The following is a 21,765-nucleotide window of genomic DNA, read 5'->3' as shown; positions in this document are numbered from 1 at the left end:
TATTTTCACTTTTGAATTTGCAGTGTCTGCCTGATTAGGGAATTGGGACCTCAATGCTATATTTAAAAATGTATTGCTGGTAACACATGAAAAGTTTGTGATTCATGTTGAGTTTAATTTTAAGTTACTTTTCTTAGATGAGAATAGCACCTCTCATGCACTTACTGAAAACCAGTATGGTACTGCTAAATTAACTGTGGGTCTTGAAAAGGTTTCCATTGCAGCGCATTAGTCATAGATCCTTCTAAAATTTTGTTCCTAATGCTGTTTGACTAGCCACAGTGTATCAGTGAAATACCTAAAATGGTAACGTTTTATCTTCTCATCTCTACCCTCATCTAAGGGTAGTTACTCATCTGCGGTGCTACTTTGTGAGCTTTTATACTCAAAACCTCTTCTGGATGCTATGCTGGACACTTGGGTTTTTCTTTGCTTCTGTTTTTGAAGAAGTTCAGTAGCATGAACTCTGTTGCATGCACAGGTAGTGCATTTTCTACAATTACCTTTGCTGTAATAAATAACTATAAGAATAGGATGAGAGTTGCACTAACTTTTTCCCCTAATGATCACTGTACTTGTTGGGTTTTCCACCTATTTCTTCTTTCCCCCTTAAGTTTTATGTTAGTATTGAAAGTTTTATATTAATGTTCAAACTTTTTTGCCTAAATAACTAATTCTGCTTGCTGGTACAATTTCATAAAAAGTTGGCAGAATACTGCCTCTGCTGGGTGCACGTTTATTTGGATATATTGAACTAGCGTAAAGAAAAGGGTAAGAAGGGACAGATGACTTTCAAGCAACCAATATTACATTTACAAAACTAAGTTAAATTGCCTTTTGTTGATGTTAACATGCTGATTGCACCTTTTTTTCTGTAGCATTGAGAGGATTGAAGTGGCATTCTAAGGTCATTTAAAATCATGACAAGCTCAGTTGGACAGAAAAAAGTCTCTTCAAGACAAAGAAAGTGTGGTTTTTGTAGATCTAATAAAGATAATGAATGTGGACAATTATTGATGTCGGAAAACCAGAAGGTGGCAGCACATCACAAATGTATGGTAAGTAACCCATAGGAAAAAGGAAAGGAACTAGTGAGCTAGTAAAAGACTACAAACAAATGAAAAAATTAACCAGCTGTGGCACTGGCACAAATGATTAATCACTGTAATTTAAAATTTTTCCGGGTTTCATAGATATAAATGTTCTGTATCACTTATACCCTTAAAACTTAAAAAATAAGTTTTGTTTTTATAATTTTAGCTGTTCTCATCTGCACTGGTATCTTCACACACTGATAATGAGAGTCTTGGTGGATTCTCTATTGAAGATATTCAGAAAGAAATAAAGAGAGGCACTAAACTGGTAAGTGTCTATTTTTGGCTCTTCAAAATGGAAGACAATGTTTTCTTACCTTCTGTAAAGTTGTTTTAAGAATTGTAGCTTAGTCATGGAATTATTAAAAAATAAATCCAGAATTATTATTTTTACAGTCACTTTTTTCCTCATTGGCCAATGTAGGTGGTTGTAGCAGATAGGCATTTTTTCCAAGCAAATTTGAAAACTCATTTACAGAATATGCCCGTTTTTCTTTTTGATGGGCTGCATATAAACAATAGCGTTTCCTAAATTTATGTTTCTAATCCAGTAATTTCTATTTGATATTTTCTGTTAGATTTCAGAAAGAAACCCACATTCTAGGGACCTGGCAAGGGTATTATTGTGCTTTTACCAGTATTTGGTTTTGCTGACAAAATCTGGTTTTAACTACCAAAGGTACTTTTATTGCTTCCTTTTATATTGATTTAGTAGATGATTCTGTGAATATAGATGTCTTATGAGGTATGTGGGTGCAATAGTGATTACAGCTCTAACAAATTCATGAGAATTGAGCAGCAATGACTTTTTTAATTCCTGAGAAGCTAATTAGTTTTGGTTTGGTTTTTTTTTTATTTATTTATTTAGAACTAGTTGTTTTCCATTCAGGGGAATGAGTGAGGCTTTTTAAAAATATTTTTTACAAGTGATCAATTCACTCCTCACATTAAAAATTTTCAGCTTAGTTATTTAGAGCACTCTTACGTATTTACCAGCTTTTGACCTACTAAGAGTAGTCCGAAGTATTACTGCAGAACTACAATTATATAATAATAGTCTAATATTTCATCCAGTGTTTCATTTGAATTTTTTCCAACACAGGGAACTTTATTTGCTCTAATTAGCTGAAGCATAAAGAAATAACTCTTCACAAGTCATTCATGTTGTGATTAGGAATTTCCAAAGAACATGGTAGTAAATGGAACTACAGATCATAAAGAAACTTTTTGTCTCTTGGGTCTCTTAAATGTTTTTTGAACGTTATTTCTTTTTATGTCATTGGTGGTTTCTCTCTTTCTGCTTCTGAATCTCTTTTTGTTTCTTCACTGATGCAACAGCTGGATATATTCTTGGAGCTCACTAGCTGTATGTATCAGGCACTTTGTTCAGGTTTTTGCAGAAAACCTGGATTTGGTTAACCTAGTAGATTCATAGTCCTGAGATGTTTCCTGTTTGGAGAGAATTTACAAGATAATTTTAGATCTTAACTTAGATGCCTTATCTCTCTCTGTAGCTGTCAGAAAACTACAGCTCTGAATCACTCTGGAGGAATCTTTCTCCATTGACTTGTATAGGAAGCTTAAAGCTAAATGTTTATAGTTAGCCCAAATACCCCCTTTAAGATCTGCTTTCTGTTCTAGCCTGTTCTTTTATGTGGGAACACATCGAGCAAAAATATCTCGGCGTGGTGCACTGGGTTAAGTAATTATATTGATAGCTTGGACTAAATTTGTCTGCTGACAGATTTTATGTAGTTGCCCTCCTTCAGAAGGTGCTGCTGCTGACCAGATATGCACTGAAAATTGAGGCCTGTTCATTACTGAAGCGATAATGACTGACATGTAGAGCCTTTCTGATGGTAATCTATTTCTATCTGAGAAAAGTTTGTACATTCAAACCTTAATAGGCCGGTCATAAAAACTTACGAAGTCTAAATATTTGGGAGTACAAGGCACTGATATCATTAGTATTTCTGTTAGCTGTGCATGGGAGGATTTTTTTTAAAGAGCTTACCTATTTTGCAGCTTGTCAAACTTGACATACACCTGATATAGCTTGGGAATTAATTAATCTGTTGACAGCAACCATTTGGACAGCAGCACTTGTACCAATGGAATAAATATTTTATTACTGTCAGGAAACGTAGACCAATAAGTCAGGATAAAAATTTTGTTCATACAGATACATCATGGTGTTCATAAAAATAAAGTTTTCTTTTAGTCGTTTCTGGCTTTCAAAATACTGAAGTACTGACTAAAATTGATTGAATGGATATAATTTCAACCTAGGTTTTTATAAAGAGCTTTGATCAGCCATTATTATATGTTAAACCATAACGTATAACAAATTTATGAGATAAAATACCCATACAATTTAGATAACAACTAGGGAACGGTATATAACTGTACCATTTCAGAGCTTGCAGAGGAGTAAATGGAGATGATCCAAGGCTTTGACATTTTTACTGTTCAGTTAACTTTGTTAAAATTGAAAAACAGGATGGTGATATATAACTTTGGTGGCATATTTATTTGGCATATTTGAGACGAACAAGAACTTGACTAAGCTAGTGCAGTGGACAGAAGGTGTATTCCACAAAGATATATGTAGGGAGTATCCTACATTGCACGCTTATGGTTTTGGAATTAATTGTGACCTTTTGGGGGTGTGGGCAATGTGCAGGATACAAAAAGCTCCAGTTGTCTTGGGAGGGGACTTTAATGGGAAATTCTGAGATTTTGAGGCAATATTGTGTCAGTAAAGAATTAAGACAGAGAAAAATGTTGTCATACTATCGATTACTTCGTTTCCTAACACAGCATAAGAAGCGCAGTGAACAATTTAGAAGCATGATAGTTGGTGTATCCTAAGCAATGATGAGTCTAATATGAGAAGAATTAATTATTGGGAGAGTAAAGCAACAGGCTCCTATTTAACCTTTTCTGCAATATAAGTATGAAGAGCAAAATTTAGTCTAATTGAAATAAATTCCTCGTATTTAACAAATACTTCACTAAATTCAGTGTTTTGGAAATGACTTAAGGAAATAACTGTATAGAAAATAGAGGTAAAGTTAGCTGCTGAGGCTAAGGTAAATTTGCAGGTCATTGGTATTTCTGACTGCAAGATTCTTTGCCAAATGGCTGTCTTTTTTTTTTTTTTTTTTTTCCCCCACCTACCTTCTTAATGTAATTCAGTACTAAACAAGTATGATTTATGATTTTAACTTTTCTGAAATGGTTGGTACAGACTATCCTTGGGAGTGGGATATTTGGTGAATAGCTGTGTCACTTTCATCAAACACGTTCCAGAAAACTAAATTACTTATTTTCTTCATTGAATTGATAATCAATGTATGATGGTTATTGTACTATTGTATAACTGCAACCTCAGAGCACGAAGAGTTATGCCAAGTGCATAACTCCATTTATTTTGTCACCAGGAGTGGTAACTATATTATTTTTGAACTCAGAAGTACTAAGCCAACAGTAACATGAATTGTGCTTGCTTTTTCTCTACAGATGTGCTCTTTATGCCATTGTCCTGGAGCAACCATTGGCTGTGATGTGAAAACATGTCACAAGACATATCACTACTACTGTGCTTTGCATGATAAAGCTCAGATAAGAGAGAAACCCTCACAAGGCATTTACATGTAACTATTATTTATTTGCTATATTTATTTTTGTATTTATATTTCACATTCTTTGTTTAAAAAAAAAAACAACAACAAAGCAAACCAAAAAAAAAAAAACCCACTTTGGAATCTAAACAAAACTGTTGCAATAAAATTCTAATGATGATTGTGGCATTCAAAATAGTGATGTGCTAGAAAAGCATATTTTCACTGCAAGATTTGTATATCAGTGAGTCTTACAAGTGGGAGAAAAATGTACTGGCATTTAAATTTAAAAGATGAGTAAATAATCTGTGAATCGTGACTGACTTGACAGTTTTCAACTACTTTGTTTATAGGATTTTATGTCGAAAACACAAGAAAACTACGCATAACTCTGAAGGTAAAATTATTCAATATAAATTTTTCCCATTGTAGAAAGATACTTGGTTAAATTTAATTTTTTCTGGAGAATATAAATGTTTTCAGTAAAAATTAGAACTACATTTTTTTGAGAAACAATGAGTTTGGAAGCCCATCTGATTTCTGTATTTTCTCTAAAAATTATTGATTGAGGTGGAGAAAAACCTAAAACATAAATTTTAGGATGTTTGAAAGATTTGATGTTCTGTCAAAACAAAGTTTGGGTAGAAGTAATGCATTCCCTTCTGGGAAGAGGCTGGCTTATATTTGTAGTTAAATATTCACAATATTAACATCTAAAATATTTTGTTAGGTAACAGCTGATTTTTGCTATTGCTAATGTTCCTAAATATTCACTATTTTTTTGAACTATTAAATAGAGTTTAACTCTTCAAATAAGAAGAACCCAATAGTAAATGAAAAGGTTTGTGATCAGATCACTTATAGATATATTTCTGAGTCATTTTGATAAACAACAAAAGCTGTATGGATACATTCATAAAAGCTGTGCATCTTTGCAGAGGACAGTTGTGAAATGCGTGAGGGGTGATATGCCACAAATGTAGATAAATCATGTGGTTTGTTAAAATTCCAAACTAGTTGTGCTATTGTGTATTTATGCAGGTATTTTTCCTTTTTCCTACTGTATCTGAATTTGGGAAAGCAAACAGTTGCATTACTTTCAACTGAAATGTCATCAGATTTAACTAATGAGGAGTACATGACTCTATTTAGTGAAGATTAAATTTCATAGATTACTTCAGTCTCTTTCTACTAAATGTATTTTTAAGGTAATATGCTACTTTTTATGCTGTGGGTAGTAGGTACATTAATGGTAAGGTTTGGATGTTACTTCAATGTTCAGAAAGATACTGAAGGCAGTAGAAAATCCCAAATGAAAACTGATTTTTTTTAAAAAATATATTTTTTAGTCTATTTAAGTAATTATTGTTGTGTGCTTTGTATAAAACACTCTGGTTTTGCTATTACTAGGTTTAAACAAGAAAAGCAGTATACATGTTGTATGTATTCTCCAAAGAGACAGGGACACATTATCTTTTAGTTTGGCACTGTGTTTCTTTGTTTTGGGGTTCATTTTGCTTGTTAGCAGAAACAGACTATGAAAGACATTCGAGTCCAGAAAGAGATTAATCTCTTTAACTGATATTTAAACATAATCTTTTATACTTATTCACAAAATGGCTCAGTGTTTGACATCTGTTGAAAAATGCCTCCAATTCCGCATGGAGCCCAATGCCAATGGATGACTTTTTCTGCTTGAAATTCCTTGCAGGATCTGAACTTGTGCTTTCCTTTAAGAGTTTTCAGAAACCATTATCTCCAGTTCTGCGATGTCATTCTCTAACAGCAAAGGCTTTTAAATTTTGTATGGATATATTTGTCTGAGAAGACATAGGAAAAATTACTAGAGGCATAGTGGCTTTTTTCTTAAATGTTGATAATGGCAGTTTATTAAAATATTGAGCTAGACTCATCCAAAGAGACTCTTAGATTGAGGGTAGGAGAAGGAGGAATAAACAACATAATTCAGAAGTACTGAGGCCAAAGAACCCAACAGTATCTTACTTGACATTTAAGTTTGCACACTTTTTTTGTTTAAAATATTTAGTTATTATGCTTTATACTTCTAGAAACGTGTGTAGTTATACTTCACATTTTTGTTTTCTGGTTTTTGTTTAATATTTGACTGAAATTTTATCCCGTGCTCTTTCCCAAAGAGTAGGTTCTTTTTTTAGTCCATATAGTTTAGCGAACTATACCCATAGAATATTATTACTTACAGTTATGGATTTGATAATGCCAGAAGCTGGGGCTCTTTTGTGATAGACCTCCTTTAAATCAACAAAAGTGAAAATACATATTGCATCTGTCTTATGGAAATTACTTATAGCATTGTATAGCAATGGTATTTTGCTACATTGGAAACTAATTACCTTTAGAAGACAGAAATATATACAAGATGCTTTTCAGAGTTTAAGAAGGGACTTTGAAGGGTTTGTTTGTTAATATTTAAATACTGAAGTTTGCTCAGTGAAATGGTAACTGGAAGATGTTGGATGGTGAGATTAAGCTTTTTGTATGTGTTTTGTTGGTTTATTTCTTGAGGAAAATGTGAGTTTCGAAGAGGAATTTAAATGTGAAAGAATGGTGGTGTGTGAAACCAGAAAGGACTTGCAGAGAAGAGTGAATAGACTTGCTGGGGATACTAGATGCTAACATAGTGGCTTTTTTTTTTCTCTTGTTTTTGTTACATTTTTGTGAGTCCTTGCTCTCAGCAGTGTTTTCATAACAGAATAGTTAAAGCTCATCTGTGGTTATGTCACTCAGTGCAGGTCCACAGAGGCACTGGAATTATCAGTCCTTTTTAATGGAAACTTAACTGCTCCTGCTCTGGGATGCTGTTGGGGTTTTTTTCTTGGTCAGTGTAGAACATCTGGTTTTCTATACTTCATTCTCTGATTTAATTGTTGCAGTCCAAATATTTTTATTATGTCATTTCTATTAGTGGATGTTGGAAGAGTTTTTAGGAGTGTTTGGTTTGGTGCAGTCCAGAACAGTGTATTATCTGTAGACAGCACTGCTGCCTAACAGTGAGATTTTTCCTTCCCTTCCCTAGAAAATATATGCTTTTGGGCTCATACTCGTTCAAGTCCGAGATGTGGCTAATGTACCTTTTGTTAGAAGTTCTAGTTTAAAAAGAATACATGTTAACCATTTGATAACATTTAAAGAAAATTTCTTGAGACTGCATGGAAATGTAGTTGAAGGACCTATGCTGGAATTAAAGTTACCCAGTTAAAACCTAATGAAAAGGACCTCTTGGATGTTATTTATTGCTGTCATGAAGTTCAGGTGGTACGAGAATTCATCAGACTAAGTATCTCTGTACTCATCAAGACAAAATTAATGAGCGATGGGAGTTCATTTTCCTTTAATTGACAGGAGTTGCTGAACTACCTTCTGTTTTCTTTGAATATAAAAATATGAAACATGGCAGCAAAGTATTGTGCTCTTAAATTCATTATCTGTTTCAGCAGATTGTTGCCTTTGTCTAATTTATCTGTATGGCCTAGCCTTCAGGTGACGTAGAACAGAAAAATTGTATTTCTCCTATATTTCCTTTGTGTATATGTAATTCAGATCGATTCTTCTGTGCTGTGTTCTCACTAACTGGAAGAAGGACAGTAAAAGTGAGATACTCTCACACTTTATACTAGGCTGTGGTTGTGAGGTCAACAGATTTGAAGACACCTGCTCAGAGGAGCAGACCAAGTTACTGAAAGCTTCATGTCTAGATTTTTGTCTTGCTGGTTACAAATCTAACAAAATAATCTGACCTGAACTTCAAGTAATAGTTTAATTCATAATTTAGGCAAGCCATGCAAGTTTTCAGTACCTAATAGGTTACAGGAATTGGTGCCAGTGCTTTCAAACTGTCATAGCTAACTATTAGCTGAATTACTGTTCAGTTTGATACAATTGCATTTATTCTTTTTGAATAATAGAGTATTGTTGAACTAAGGTTTTGGAACTGTTTGTTGGAATTTATTCCAATGTACTGGAAATAATTGTTGAAAAGTTTAAAATCTGGTTTCTTTCAGTTCCCTGCAGGTGGGGCTGTCCTGGCCCCTGTGTTGAATTTAAAACAAATTCAGCTGATCAGGAATAGTTTTAATATAAACTAAGATAAGACTGTAATTTCATTCTTCTGTTACATAGTGGTAAAACAAAGAATAATGAAGACAGCCATCTATTGTTAATGTTTAAAACAGATGCTTGGGAACTGTGGGGTCAGAAAATAAAGTGTCCATAATTCCTATTGTAGCCGTACTCAAAACCTCAGGGAATTATGTTTCCACAATGGAAATAAGGGCATTCCCTGTCTCAGCATCCTTTTCATGTTATTCTAAAGATCAAACATGAAATCTATGCTTCTCATACTGCTCAGTAACTTGAGTCAGGATAATATTTCTCTCTGAGACCTATTTAGAGATGCTGCAATCTGTATCAAACTGAGTACCTTTTCAAACCACTGTGTAAGCCAGAGGCTAGCAGGAAAAACATCTGAAACTTTTTGGCATTATAGTTAGGTAACATCCTGATTCATCTTTGGATTCTTTAATCAGTGTTTGTTCATAGTTCCATTTTCTGTAACACTGTTCACAGCATAAGCTTGCCTAACATTGTATGCATTAATGCAGTCAGGTATAGAAGTTTCCCTAACATTGGAGTTCAATGTCATTTCAGTTCTGCTGGTGGATGGTAACAAATTCTTCCTAGGCTCTGTTAACTCACCCTTCTCATCTGTCTTACAGAGAATGCTGCTCTGAATGTGGCATCAAATATATAGGTAGTCTTAGGACAAAAACAGTTGGTCCAGGCAGTAAGTTAGCAATCTCCTATGCAGTCCATTATAGACTAATGAGGTATGTTGCAGAAACATCACAATGGTGTTTTCATATGGAAAAACGCACAGCTAATGGAAAAGGAAAAAACGTAGAAGTAATGTGGTGAATGGTTTGTCCTATCTGAGGAGCTGTCCCGTGGTGTTTACATTATAATTCTCCTTCCTATCTAGGCAAGATGTTATACAAATAGAAACTTGGTCAGCTAACTCATACTTAACAGGTTTATCATACCAGTTGTCATAAGCTTTCTGATTATGCAGATAAGCTATTGTCTGTCTTCAGTCTTTGCCAACAATTGCTTGCTTGAAAAAGCGTTTAGATTGTATGGTTATGAATATTTTATTCATTTTCTATGTTAAATGTACTTAATTAAAGAAATAATCTCAAGTACTTCATAACATAGGTACTATTCAGTCAAAAATAGCTTTTGAACAAGAGGCAGCAGTTCCTTGAGGTATCTGGTACTTTTGGAAAACATTAATGACGGGACCTAAGGGGTAATTTAATTTTTTTCCTCTCCACTCTTACTTTTTTCCAGTTTAGATACATTTAATGTAAGTTAAGTCTTTTTCCATTAAAAAAAAAAAAGGAAACTAAAAATTATATTCAGCATTTTGATCGTTAATTTCACATCATTTGCTGATAAGAGCTGCTATTATTTCATGATCGGTTTACCGGATTCTATATTCACTTGCAAGTGGTTTTATGCAAATCTCTGGTTCTTATTAATGCTTATAGATGCATTCACATTTTTATTATTGGCTACTGGGACAATAAGGTTTTCGGGTTTTTTTGACATTTCTTTTCAATTTAAAATAATTAAGTTGCCACATACGGTTCATTGTGTTTCAGCCATATTTTAAGGACATCTTACTTTAACATGCTAAAGTACTTTTTTCTTTCTCTGTTATATTGTTTATCTTCTAAAAATCTAGTAAGGTTGATTTTGTTCTTTGTAATTTGTAGAGTTTCTCTTTTATCCCAAATGCACTGTGAAACTTTAAATACATATGTGTGATTTCAGATTTACTTAACAGCATGTCTAAACCACTTCCACATTCTACATTTTGGCTTCTTTTTATGTACAGTCCTACTTGCAAATATATTTTGCCAGTCAGTTTTGTTTATTATCTTCCTCATACAGACTTAGCCCCCTTTGCTTCTGGCTCACTTAATCTATTGTTTAAGGTAATGTAGGAGGTGGATACAGAGGGCAGTATTAGCCTTTATTGTACACATCCTCTTTTTATTTGTTCTTTCACAACCTTTAAATCACTTAATTCTTTTATTCCTTTGCTTTAACCTAGCTTTTGGAAAAGGGTGATTCCGTGTATATTTCCAGCTGATGTGATACAGAATAGATCAGTGATATCTCAACCTCTTCTCTGCCAAGCCTTATTTTAAACAGCAAAACATCTTGATCCTTTTTCCTTCTAGTCATGATCAAAGGAGAATTTTTAGATTTCTCTCTGAAGCTGAGTCTCCCTGTTAACAGTTTATGTAATACAGCATTTTGCTAGTCTTCTTTTTGTGGTACTTTGTACTGCTTATGGATATCTAAAATGCAAATTTGGGGCTTGTTGCTGCTCATCTTTTCGCTCATCTGAATATACAATATCATGTTCTTAGGTGCTTTTTAAAATGTAGCATGTTTCCTCTCGATTTCTACCCCCACCCCTCCTTCTCAGACCGTATTGCATATTAAGCTTGTTTTTTCAGATATAGCATTTAGGGACTTCTGAAGAAAGCTCATAAGATACCTCCTTTGAAGACTTTAGATAAAGTTATCTTGAGAATATTGTGATGATTTTAAAAATCAATGCAGTAATGGGAGATATGGGTTGGGGGGCAGCTGAAGAATATCTAGGGAATCTCAGGGGATTCAGAGTATGGGTGATATCCATGATAAAACGTCATCTGGTCAGGGAGGAGTTGAACAACTTTTTGTGTTTTCCTTAGTTCAAGCTGACATGAGAAGTTGGAAACACCCAACCATCAGATGCCAGGGAAACAGGGTAAGCTGGCAGTGGGCTTGAGGGGAGGGATAGGGCACAAACCAAATTGTATATTAAACAGTAAAGACCATCCAAGGCAGGTGTATTTTAAAGCTGGTTACAATCTCTTTCTTCCTGTACTGTTACACTAGTTCATAGTGCTGTTAAAAATGGGAGAAACTTTAATGTTTTGAGGTATCAGTCTTGCAGATAGATGTGGTAGAGCAGATCCTCGCATCTCGGTGGTGTTAATCTGTAGGTCCATGTCACTTGTAGTAGGAGACCTGAATCTGCAAGGAGTTTTATTTTAATGAAGGGGTCATGTAGTATCTAGATTTTGATGAACTCTGAACTTTTTTGGAGTACTAGTTTTGAGTACAGAAAAGGGGTTCTCCTTTGAGGAAAGCTGGGCGATCTTGATGGTTTTTTTATCTTACACTGAAACAATCTTTTAAAAATGTAGCATTTTTACTTCTCAAATCTTAAATATTCTAATAATTGTAGGCTAAAAATAGCACTTAAGAACTTATTCTGTAAGGAGTCTGTGACATTTCTTGTAAAAAGTTGGTCTTCGTAACGTGTGCTTGGTTTTTAGCAATTATGATTCACTTCTAGTTTTGAAAGTGTGACTGTAGAGAGTTCAGAATATGCTTTAATGGTATTTGGAAAATAAGGGTGGACTAAGAGGTGGAAAGCATTATGATTGACAGAATTGATAAGGAGCTTTGGAAAAAATAAGGAATGTTGGTGAATGGACTACGTTTTGCTTCATCAAATACAGTAGGGAAAACCGTGGAATGATTTTTGAAGGATTATTTTTAACTTCTTACTGATGTTATTTAAAGGGTCACAAATTCAATAGTCACATTTTGTTAAGACTTTTTTTTCTAGAATAACCATTTGTGATTTCTGTAAATGTAAAAGTAGAGACAAAGATTCACAAATTTCTTTTCATACATTGGTGGAGAGCCCATATGATGAGGAACAAGATAAAAAAGAATTCTTCTTTGAAAGACATTTTCAGGTTGTAATAAAATTTGCTGTATGGAGTCTGAGAGGTACAATACCTAAATTGCATAATCTTGCTTGGGGAATTTAGCACGTAATGATAAATGAAAAATAATGTTAGATCATAAATTCTGAGAAGAAAATGTAAAATGTATTGTTTCATTAGATAATCCATGTCATATACTTTATTTTTTCAGAGTAAAATAAATGGTGCTTTTGTCATCTAATTAGAAAAGCATAGTGTATATATATTAAAGCATAGGAACGTTGTGGTAGACTGATGTATTTTAGTAGCAACTTGGGAATATCTGTGTATAGCTGAATAATCTGTCAATTTAAGCCAAAGTAATTTGCAGATTTGTATTAATTTATTCTCAAATTTTTGCCTCTTTCTAACCATACAACAGAGTAAAGCTTTGAGGGAATTATGTTTCAGTATAACCTGTTGTGGTGCCTTTGGATTAGTTTTCTGTCCTTCATTAATAAATGTGCAAGAAGCTGTAGCTTTCTCGGGGATTAGTGAGAGATATGATAGACTAAGCTTAATAGGATACACTTGCTTGCAAGGCCTCGGGCCAGTAGTTCACTTATCTTCAAGTTGATGGCTGTGGAATATGTTCAAGTCTTTGACTTCAAACTTTTGTGCAGTTGAGTTGCTGTTAATCATGAGATAGAAATGTGATTTGATTTTTATGTGATAATAGATAAGAAAGATGAGTTCTGGCGAAGCATTTAGTCTCAAAAAAAGATGTCCTGTCTGGATACTGAGACCACGATAGAACGGCAATAAGTGCTATGGCAATACTTAAATAATAATACCACAACAGTTAGTTAATTGTATAAAGTAGATGTTCCAAATCTTCTGATTAGGATTTCCTTCCCTTTGGGTGTTCATACTGAAGTTTGTGGTTTGGATTTTGAGAAGGCAGTTCTTTAGCAGTGTGTGTGCATGTTTCTTTAAACAAGTCTGCTGAAATATCTTTGCAGTTTGAGCAGGGGTGGGTGTTACATATTAAAAAAGAAAGATGCTTCTGTGAGCAGCTGATGATCAGGGAGGTTGTTAGTGACTGAATAGAGCTGGTTATTCAGTATAAGATATAGCTTAACTAGATCATATTGGGCAATCTTAAGTTTGCAGAATTGATCTGTAATAACTGTAGAGCTTTGAGTAATCAAAAGGACAGTCTGCTAGAATACTGGACTACAGTTCTATGTACCATTCAGCAGTTGAGCTGACATTTTCAAAGGAACTTGTCAGACCTCTTTGGTATGTCTGTATTAAAAATACACTTTCTTATATTGTTAATAGCCTATAAATACTTTATTTGGGATATTGTCAGTGTGGATGATTTTCTGTAAACTGGCAGCTGCTTTTAGCTGTAGATGTAAAAATATACTGTAACTAAAATGAAATCTTAGATTTGTTTCATGGAGGCAAAATACATTTCAGTTTTAAAACTTGATGCTAATGTTATAGCCAAAATGGGTGAATCTTCTTCTTAAGTCAAAAGGCATCAATTAATAAAGCAAGGAGAGAGGTGTTATTTGGATACACTGGCATAATATCAAGGGCAATTTACATTGGAGTTAGGCATCTTAAAAAAAAAAAATAAAAGCTTATTTCATGGTTGAAAACATTTTCTGGTTTCAGTGTAGTTTAAATGACTCTGATTTTCAGTGGAGGTGGATATATGTATCTGAGGTCACATTCTGGGTCTGAAAGTAGAAGTTGTAAGAAATGCTAAACCTTCTTCATATGTTATGAAGATGCAAAGGTGTGTGATACGTATAAAGAAGTAAATAATGTTTTCAGGATCTGCAGTTGCATGTTTGTAATAAGTGGGAAAAAGTTGCTATTTTTATTTCTGACCAAAATACAGGTTATGTTTTTTCTTGTCTGTGTTTGTTGTTGTTCGTTTTGTTTTGCGTAAAATTTTTGAGAATCTTATTTGATGATGTTTTCTAACTTCTAAAGCAGATTTAGAAGAAAGTATCAATGAACATGAGTTGGAGCCTTCACCTCCCAAAGGAAAAAGGAGGGGTCGTAAGGGAAAGCCAAGAAAAACAAATTTAAAAGGGCAATCAGAAGACACTAGATCTACGTCCTCACATGGCACAGATGAAATAGAAAGCAGTTCCTATGTAAGCAGTAAATATGCTAAACTTCTTAGAAGACAGAATTGCATATTTCTTCTCTGCAAATTTAACTTTTAATAAAACTTGTATTTGTCTGAGCCTCCAGCTGGTGGCCATAGGCTTTTAAAATTACAACCTTACTTGTAACCCAGCAGTATATTTTAGTAAAATGTTTTTCTTTCAGAGAGACAGGTCTCCCCACAGAAGCAGCCCCAGTGATACAAAACCTAAATGTGGATTCTGTCATGCAGGTGAAGAAGAAAATGAAGCTAGAGGAAAGCTTCATATATTTAATGCCAAAAAGGCTGCAGCACACTATAAGTGCATGGTGAGTAACAGTATTTCTGTTAACCAGTCTATTATGTGAATTTTGTCTGAATTGCTATTTTAGATTTTAATACAGTACCCTCACATGTAATTATGCACGAGTATTGTCTGTGTGCTAGTGATCTCTTTAAGCGCCGCAGAATTGCGAAGTGAGCAATTAATTTATTTTCACTGCAGACAATATGGATAAAAGTTGGCTACGTGCTAAGAGTTGGAATTAGCTCAGGGAGACTCTTTAACTTATTAAAAATGCTCCCTTAGCATCTAAATGCATACACGATATTTAAAAAGAAAAGAGAAAAGAGTTTTAACTAAAAGAATCCACTCCAAAAATAAAATACCTTTACTCCATAGGCATTCAGACAAAATCTGGGAAGAATCCATGAACTTCATTAATTTTCTGACCAGGGGATTTGGGCTGTGTGACACGAGTGGGACATGGAAGTTCTAGCCCTTGCCTTTAGATGATCACATTTATAGAACTGTCAGCCTGAAAAGAATCTGCTCATTTCAATGAACATGAGCAGATAGCACTATCTTTCATATAACTCGTTGTATGAATGAGGTGGGGCTTTGAGTAACAAACCTCAGTGGTTCCTGTTGTACCTCAAAATGAATAAATAGTCCAGGCAATCTGTGGAGTATTAATTTTCTTCCTATACCTAGCCTCACTAAACAGAGAGCTGGTGTGTGCCAGCAGCCTTGAGTCTTAGAGTATTCTTTGCTACTTTGTGTACCTGAGCTTTGGTTTGAAGACAGTTTAAACTGAATATACCAGGATGATGATGATAGGGATCGTACTTATGTGCTCTATTGTCATCCTTCAGGCCTTTTCAGGTACGTTGACATCAGCTGTGCCGTGAAGCTGAATTACATATATGTCATGGGGAAGGAAATGGGAGTATTCCTAAAAAGTTCAGTGGTGTAATTGATAATATTGCCCATTTATTACTTTGTGTTTTCATCGTGTCATTTTTTCTTGTCTACTCCTTTGTCTTTTAAAATACATTTCTCCAAGGCAACAAACGTAATTAAAGCAGTCAGGTGGGTATCAGAAAGAATACTCATCATACTAATTACTCAGTATGGGGTTTTTTGCTAGGTTGTTGGTAAAGCACATGCTGTCTGCGATCACAGAAGGGGATGTTCTCTATTAGGTTATGCCTGCACATAAAAAAATTTCTAATCATGTTGGTGACCTGAAATTATTTTGACTTGCTTGTTTTACAGTTGTTCTCTTCTGGCACTGTCCAGCTAACAACAACTTCAAGGGCAGAGTTTGGTGATTTTGATATCAAAACTGTACTTCAAGAAATCAAGAGAGGAAAAAGAATGGTATGTATCTGCAGGATGTGATGAATGTGTTACTGATTCTACTACGGTGTATATAGCTCTGCCTCCTTCCTTTCGTGAAACAATCTTTTCAATCTGTTTCTAAACACAAAATTTAAATGTATTGTTACTTTTGGGACAGGTAGCCAGACAGGAATCACCTTAAAAATTACTGGTGTTTGGGAACATGGTATTTAGGTTTCTTTGTGACAATGTACATAGTAAATTATTATTAGCCTTCCTGTAACTATAAGAGAGTAACAGCTTTAGATCCTGGGTTACTAAAAGCACACTGTGTAAAACTACAAATAAACTTAAAGAATATGTTCTTGCAGTGACATGTTTCCCACTGTTTTGATGTTTTACTATGAAAATGTATTAAGGCCTCAGAGATGGGGATGTTGGTAAAATGTCACATTGTATTTTATTAAAATTCAGGATGTTTTTAAAGTGGTAAGAAATTTATGGGGAGGAAAAGAAAACAAACAACTCCTAACAATATTGTTTCTTGGAAAAAAAAAATTAAGACTTCCTATATTAGCGTAGTAACTTCAGTGGCAATAAAATGATCTTGGAAATGCAATAATACGTGCAATCATGTAGCAATTTTCAATGCAATGGACAGGTAAATCCTAGTGATCATATTTTAATAGGTTAGTATTATGTAGTTTCTGTTTTACAATATCTTTGATTAACTTTTCATTGGAAGGATGATCTGCCAGAGAATTACTCTGTTCCAAAATGGTAGCCATAAATATGAGCAACACTAAACTGAATACTAAGAGGCAAGAGATTGAAAGGCTGAACAGTGCCATTCTCTTTTTTTCCCCTGCACAGAAATGCACACTTTGCAGCCAGCCTGGTGCTACTATTGGGTGTGAAATTAAAGCCTGCATAAAAACATACCATTACCACTGTGGAGTAGAAGACAAAGCTAAATACATTGAGAATATGTCACGAGGAATTTATAAGTAAGGACTTATGTAATTCTTGAATCTATAATGAAAGTGAAGATATTTCATGGAACTTTTTCAGCCTAACTTGGCTAGTCACGTATGTTATTAAAAAAGAGAATATTATTTCATCTAAAATGGTATTTTTAAGTAATTGTTGACTTTGCAAAATATTTCAGTTACTCTGCTAACTTAAAATTTCTGTAGTAGTCTTGTAATATGAGAAATGAGAAAATTAATTGACGACTTATATTTTCTTCCTCGATTAATCTGTTATTTATATTGAGGAAACCCTGGATAATTTATGTCATGATTCTTCCATATTGATATGTTTTGTAGCTTATTTTTGGTTTTTTGGAGCCCTTAAGTTTGCATACTGCCGGTGTTAGTGACTTGGCTGTAGTTGAGTTGCCAGTGTGGTTGTGCCCACAAGAGGGCATGCTCCGAGCAGTGTAGTAGCAGTTCTTGAAAACTAGAATTGATCAAAGTTTTGTTGGCTAGTCTTCAACCTTGTTTCTCATTTTAACTGATGCTTGACTGAAAACCATGAATGAGTTAAGAGTTAGCAATTGGCTTGTAGCACATCTCAAAACTAATTGAGAGGAAAGTCTGGTTTTGATAGGTATTTTCAGTAAAAGTCTTCACTGTTTCTTTTGTTGTGCTAGACTCTATTGTAAAAACCATAGTGGAAATGATGAAAGAGATGAAGAGGATGAAGAAAGAGAAAGCAAAAGCCGTGGCAAATCAGGCACTGACCATAATGACATTCCTCAGCAGCAGCTCAATGGAAACTAGGTATGGAAGTTACTCCTGACAGATCTGTTACCGAGACTGAAACGCAATATACATTTAATGTAGTTCATTGCAGTGAAGTATTTAAATCTAGTGTATGCAGATGAGAACTTTCTATTGGCATACTATAGAAAAATGGGGAGGATTTGTCGTTTTTTAAATCCAGCTGACTTAGTATAAGAAGGGAGGCCCTCATTTCTATTGCTAAATATAGATGTAATGTCAGAGCTGCTAAATGCCTTTCTGTATGATTTTAAATTTACTATTGTTTTCATCATTTTTTAAACAGGTTCAAGGGACAGAGTTATAGAACTGGGAATGGCTAAGACATCATAACTACTAATTCTTTTAAATTGTTTTCTAAAATCAGAAAAGGGTTAGTAACTTTTTACTACCCAACTCTGTTAGAAATTTCATTGAACTGCCTGAAACGTTCATGTGTGTGAGCCTTCAGTAAGTGGCAGAGTTTTACATGTCAATATTATGTAGTTTGTAGTCTGCAGTGTCTGGAAAAAATGAAACACTATATAAATGATATGTAATATGTACAGTGTCAAAAGTTAAGGCAGACATTGAAATGAAGTAAGATCTATATTTCTGGACTGAATAAAAACCTTAAGATTTGGAATGTGTAAGTTGTTTAGTGGATTCATGCAATGAGGGAAGGTCTTAGCTAGTTTAATTAACAACATGGACAAGTTCGTGGTGGCAACAAGCTGGTACTTTGTGAATTTTGCATTTTCTTCATACACAAGTTACGGAGGCTATACATGGGAAAGCCGCTCTCTGTTTTTGCTTGCAAAGCACACAGTAGAAAAGGACTCAGTGTACACCGAAGCACGCTTGAACATTTCAGGTTGTTCCTGTTGTGATTGCTCATTCCGCCCAGCATTGTTTGCGGGAGATTTACTTGAGCAGCTGTTGGTTCTGAGCTGTGAGCTTTAGAACTCATGCCAAAGGGCTGTAGTTCATTCTTTCCCCAATGACCCACCTCTTTCTGTGTCCCTGATTTACAAAGAATGCTTCACTAAATGTGATTAAAACCTTACCATGCAAACGTTTGGCCTCTGCAGCCCAATCTCTTTTACTTCAGAGAGTTACAACTCTTAACTCACTATGGAATTTAGCCACCATATCTGACGTCCATACCTCAAGTGTTCTGTGTTGTGTGGAACACTTCATGTTTTGTCCAGAATATGCATAAAGGTCCCATATTCTGTAAGAAGAATGAGGAAACAACCTTTTTTGCTAGATTGGTATTTATTTTTTAATCTTATGACCACTATATGAGAAACTTTGCTTATCATCCTTATTGTTTTAGTGATTATTTTTTCTTTTTCTGTCAAGTCAACAATCACATCATGGAATTCTACTTGCTAGAGTTTGATGTTCCTTTAGGGAATAATCAGATCTAGGCTATACCAAACCTAACAGATCAGTCCTCTGACTGCTTTCTAAACACCTTGTCATTTCTAATGGCTACTAGCTTCTTCAGTTGGTCTGTTAAAGCACATTCTCAGACTTACTTAAATAAAACCAAAAAGCTGAATCTAGTCCACATGTTTGTCTGTTGCTATCCATCACCTTATTGTTTGTTTAGGGTTTTGACTTGTTTCACTCTGAACTCCCAACAAAACTTCTGGATTTGAAGGAAGGAAACAAGCAAAATACACTGATTTGACTATAAACTGCTACAGTTCTTCTGTGATTGGTATTGCAAAAACAGTTCGTTTGTAACATGAGTTTCTGTAGCATTTTTTACTTGTATTTTTAAAAGATATAACGTGTGTCATTTGTCTTCTTATGCATTCCCTTAATGTCTTGAGGGACTCAATTACTGTATATTGGAGTTTCTAACATTTTCCCTGTTAGAATTCAATCAATTCTGTTTGCTTTCCTGGAGAATAATGCCATTTTGGAAAGAAATATTGCTCTGTACAGAAAATATTCAGTTACTGCTCTAAACATGATGCCATTGATCATTTTTATTTTGTATTTGTAACTTTCAAAATTAAAAGCGTGACTTGAATTGCAATGACAGATCGATTATTGAAATTGTCTATCAAGGTGTTTTGTTTCTCCTAGAATATGAACATTTTTCAGCCACTCAGAACAGTTTTAGAATGCAAAATAACATCCTTCAATGTTTAAATTACTTCTAGATTTGTGCCTCAGACATGGCCCTCCCATGGAAAAAAGGCACTTTGTTTGCAGCTACTGTATTTTAACTAAGGTTGCATGGGGTAGATCTGCCAGCATACTGATTGTATTTGAGACTGAGCTCTAATTCATAGTGTGTCAGTTGCTTAGTACAATATTCAGTCCAGTAATTCATCTGTTATGAAATAAATTACCCCATTCCATGCCTCGAAGAACTGGAACAGCACTTTACCTTTGGGTAGCAGAAGAGTAAGTGGCTGGTTTACCTGTTACCTCTTTGTGCTGAGATGGCCTGACTAAACTGTCATTAATTCAGAATTCATGGAAACAAAGTCAAAAGCAAAAATCTTTTCTTATGAGCCTCAGATTTGTCATGACTGACTTCAACTCATGTATGCTGGGTAAAAGTGCCTTACAATGTAAAAATTGTATTTATATGTTCCCAAGTAGCATCACCTGCTGGGGAGTAATTCTGTCGTGGTGTTAATATTTAGAAGAAATGTACCTCAGCAGTGTATTTACTGTACATCTCTTACGTCCTTAATTGTAGTTTTAAAAAGCATGACAATGTATGATAGTATACAACATTTACATCATTTTTTTAAAGACAAAATACTGCCATTACTGTCTTTTTATGTGTATTTTAGCTTGGAATTTCAGACAGTCTGAAATTTTAATTTTTTTTTTTTTTTTTTTTTTTGGTAAAGTAATGTAATCTTTGCAAGCATATATTGAAGATTATTCTGGAGCATCTACTGCCTTCCCAGAAATGTTAGAAGTAATGAAAGTGCTCTATAGGTGAAATAGGTATGTTTAAATTAGCTAGTTAAATTAATGCAGTCTATTTGTTACTGAGATTTTTTTTTAATAGGCACCTTCTGCTTTCATCTCACAATCAGAGAACTCATGAATTTAACAAAACTTGTCTTATGAAACTGGTTTCACTTTATTTAATTTTTTTTTTTTTTTTTGGCCTTTGGGCATTCCTTTTGCTCACAAGAGTAGTGTGTGCTGTTTAAGACGCCTGGAACCCTCTGAGAAAGGGAGGTTTCTCCCCAACTCACTGTATCTCTATATTAACAGATCTCCCCAACTCACTGTATCTCTATATTAACAGATCTGCGATTGTGCTATACCAAGAAAGGACTGTACCAAGGAAGGACAGGCATCAGAAGGATATTGTTCAAATAACTTGAGGACACAGCTGGTGTAATGCCAGAGTCTCAAGGCGTGATCAAACACTATAGCAGTAAGCTGTGCTATCACTCCATTTCAAGGAAGGGTGAAAGGCCGGTTCAATATCAGCATCAGTGCAGCTAGCTAGGATGAAATAGATTATGTGATCAAAAGATCTACTTATTCAGCAGGTGTTGATCCATAGGAGGTTCTGTGATAAGGCTCTAGTAGGAGTTACACCTACACTCCACAACGTCTGATCTTTAGGTACAAAGAGCTGTGCTGATCTAGAATGGTATGATTATACCAAATCTGGCCCTAAA

General features: G+C 34.6%; 1 protein-coding gene across 2 annotated transcripts; it reads left to right on the top strand.

Annotated features, from left to right (window-relative positions):
- Nucleotides 1-883: 883 nt before the first annotated feature.
- On the top strand, nt 884-21,373 carry PHF6 (PHD finger protein 6). 2 transcript variants are annotated; one of them, XM_010572489.1, is made up of 10 exons: nt 884-1,058; nt 1,261-1,362; nt 4,617-4,750; nt 5,071-5,114; nt 14,542-14,708; nt 14,887-15,030; nt 16,260-16,364; nt 17,199-17,332; nt 17,980-18,109; nt 19,707-21,373. In XM_010572489.1, the coding sequence occupies exons 1-9, from the start codon at nt 921-923 to the stop codon at nt 18,107-18,109; spliced, it is 1,098 nt and encodes a 365-aa protein (XP_010570791.1). In that variant the 5' UTR covers nt 884-920; the 3' UTR covers nt 19,707-21,373. The 2 variants fall into 2 exon arrangements, with proteins under 2 accessions (XP_010570791.1, XP_010570792.1); XM_010572490.1 differs by having other exon boundaries at nt 14,545-14,708; nt 18,396-20,141.
- The last annotated feature ends 392 nt before the right edge of the window (nt 21,374-21,765 follow it).

Source organism: Haliaeetus leucocephalus, unplaced genomic scaffold (genome assembly GCF_000737465.1).
Source record: "Haliaeetus leucocephalus isolate CR32 unplaced genomic scaffold, Haliaeetus_leucocephalus-4.0 Scaffold340, whole genome shotgun sequence".
Classification (NCBI taxonomy): Eukaryota; Metazoa; Chordata; class Aves; order Accipitriformes; family Accipitridae; genus Haliaeetus; species Haliaeetus leucocephalus.
This window is presented reverse-complemented; position numbering and strand designations above follow the sequence as displayed.

Excerpts from the sequence above, each read along its gene's own strand:
- PHF6 (XM_010572489.1), top strand. The coding sequence starts at position 921 with ATGACAAGCTCAGTTGGACAGAAAAAAGTCTCTTCAAGACAAAGAAAG. Across the intron at positions 4,751-5,070 it reads CCCTCACAAGGCATTTACAT|GATTTTATGTCGAAAACACA; the intron begins GTAACTATTATT and ends CTTTGTTTATAG. Across the intron at positions 15,031-16,259 it reads CAGCACACTATAAGTGCATG|TTGTTCTCTTCTGGCACTGT; the intron begins GTGAGTAACAGT and ends CTTGTTTTACAG.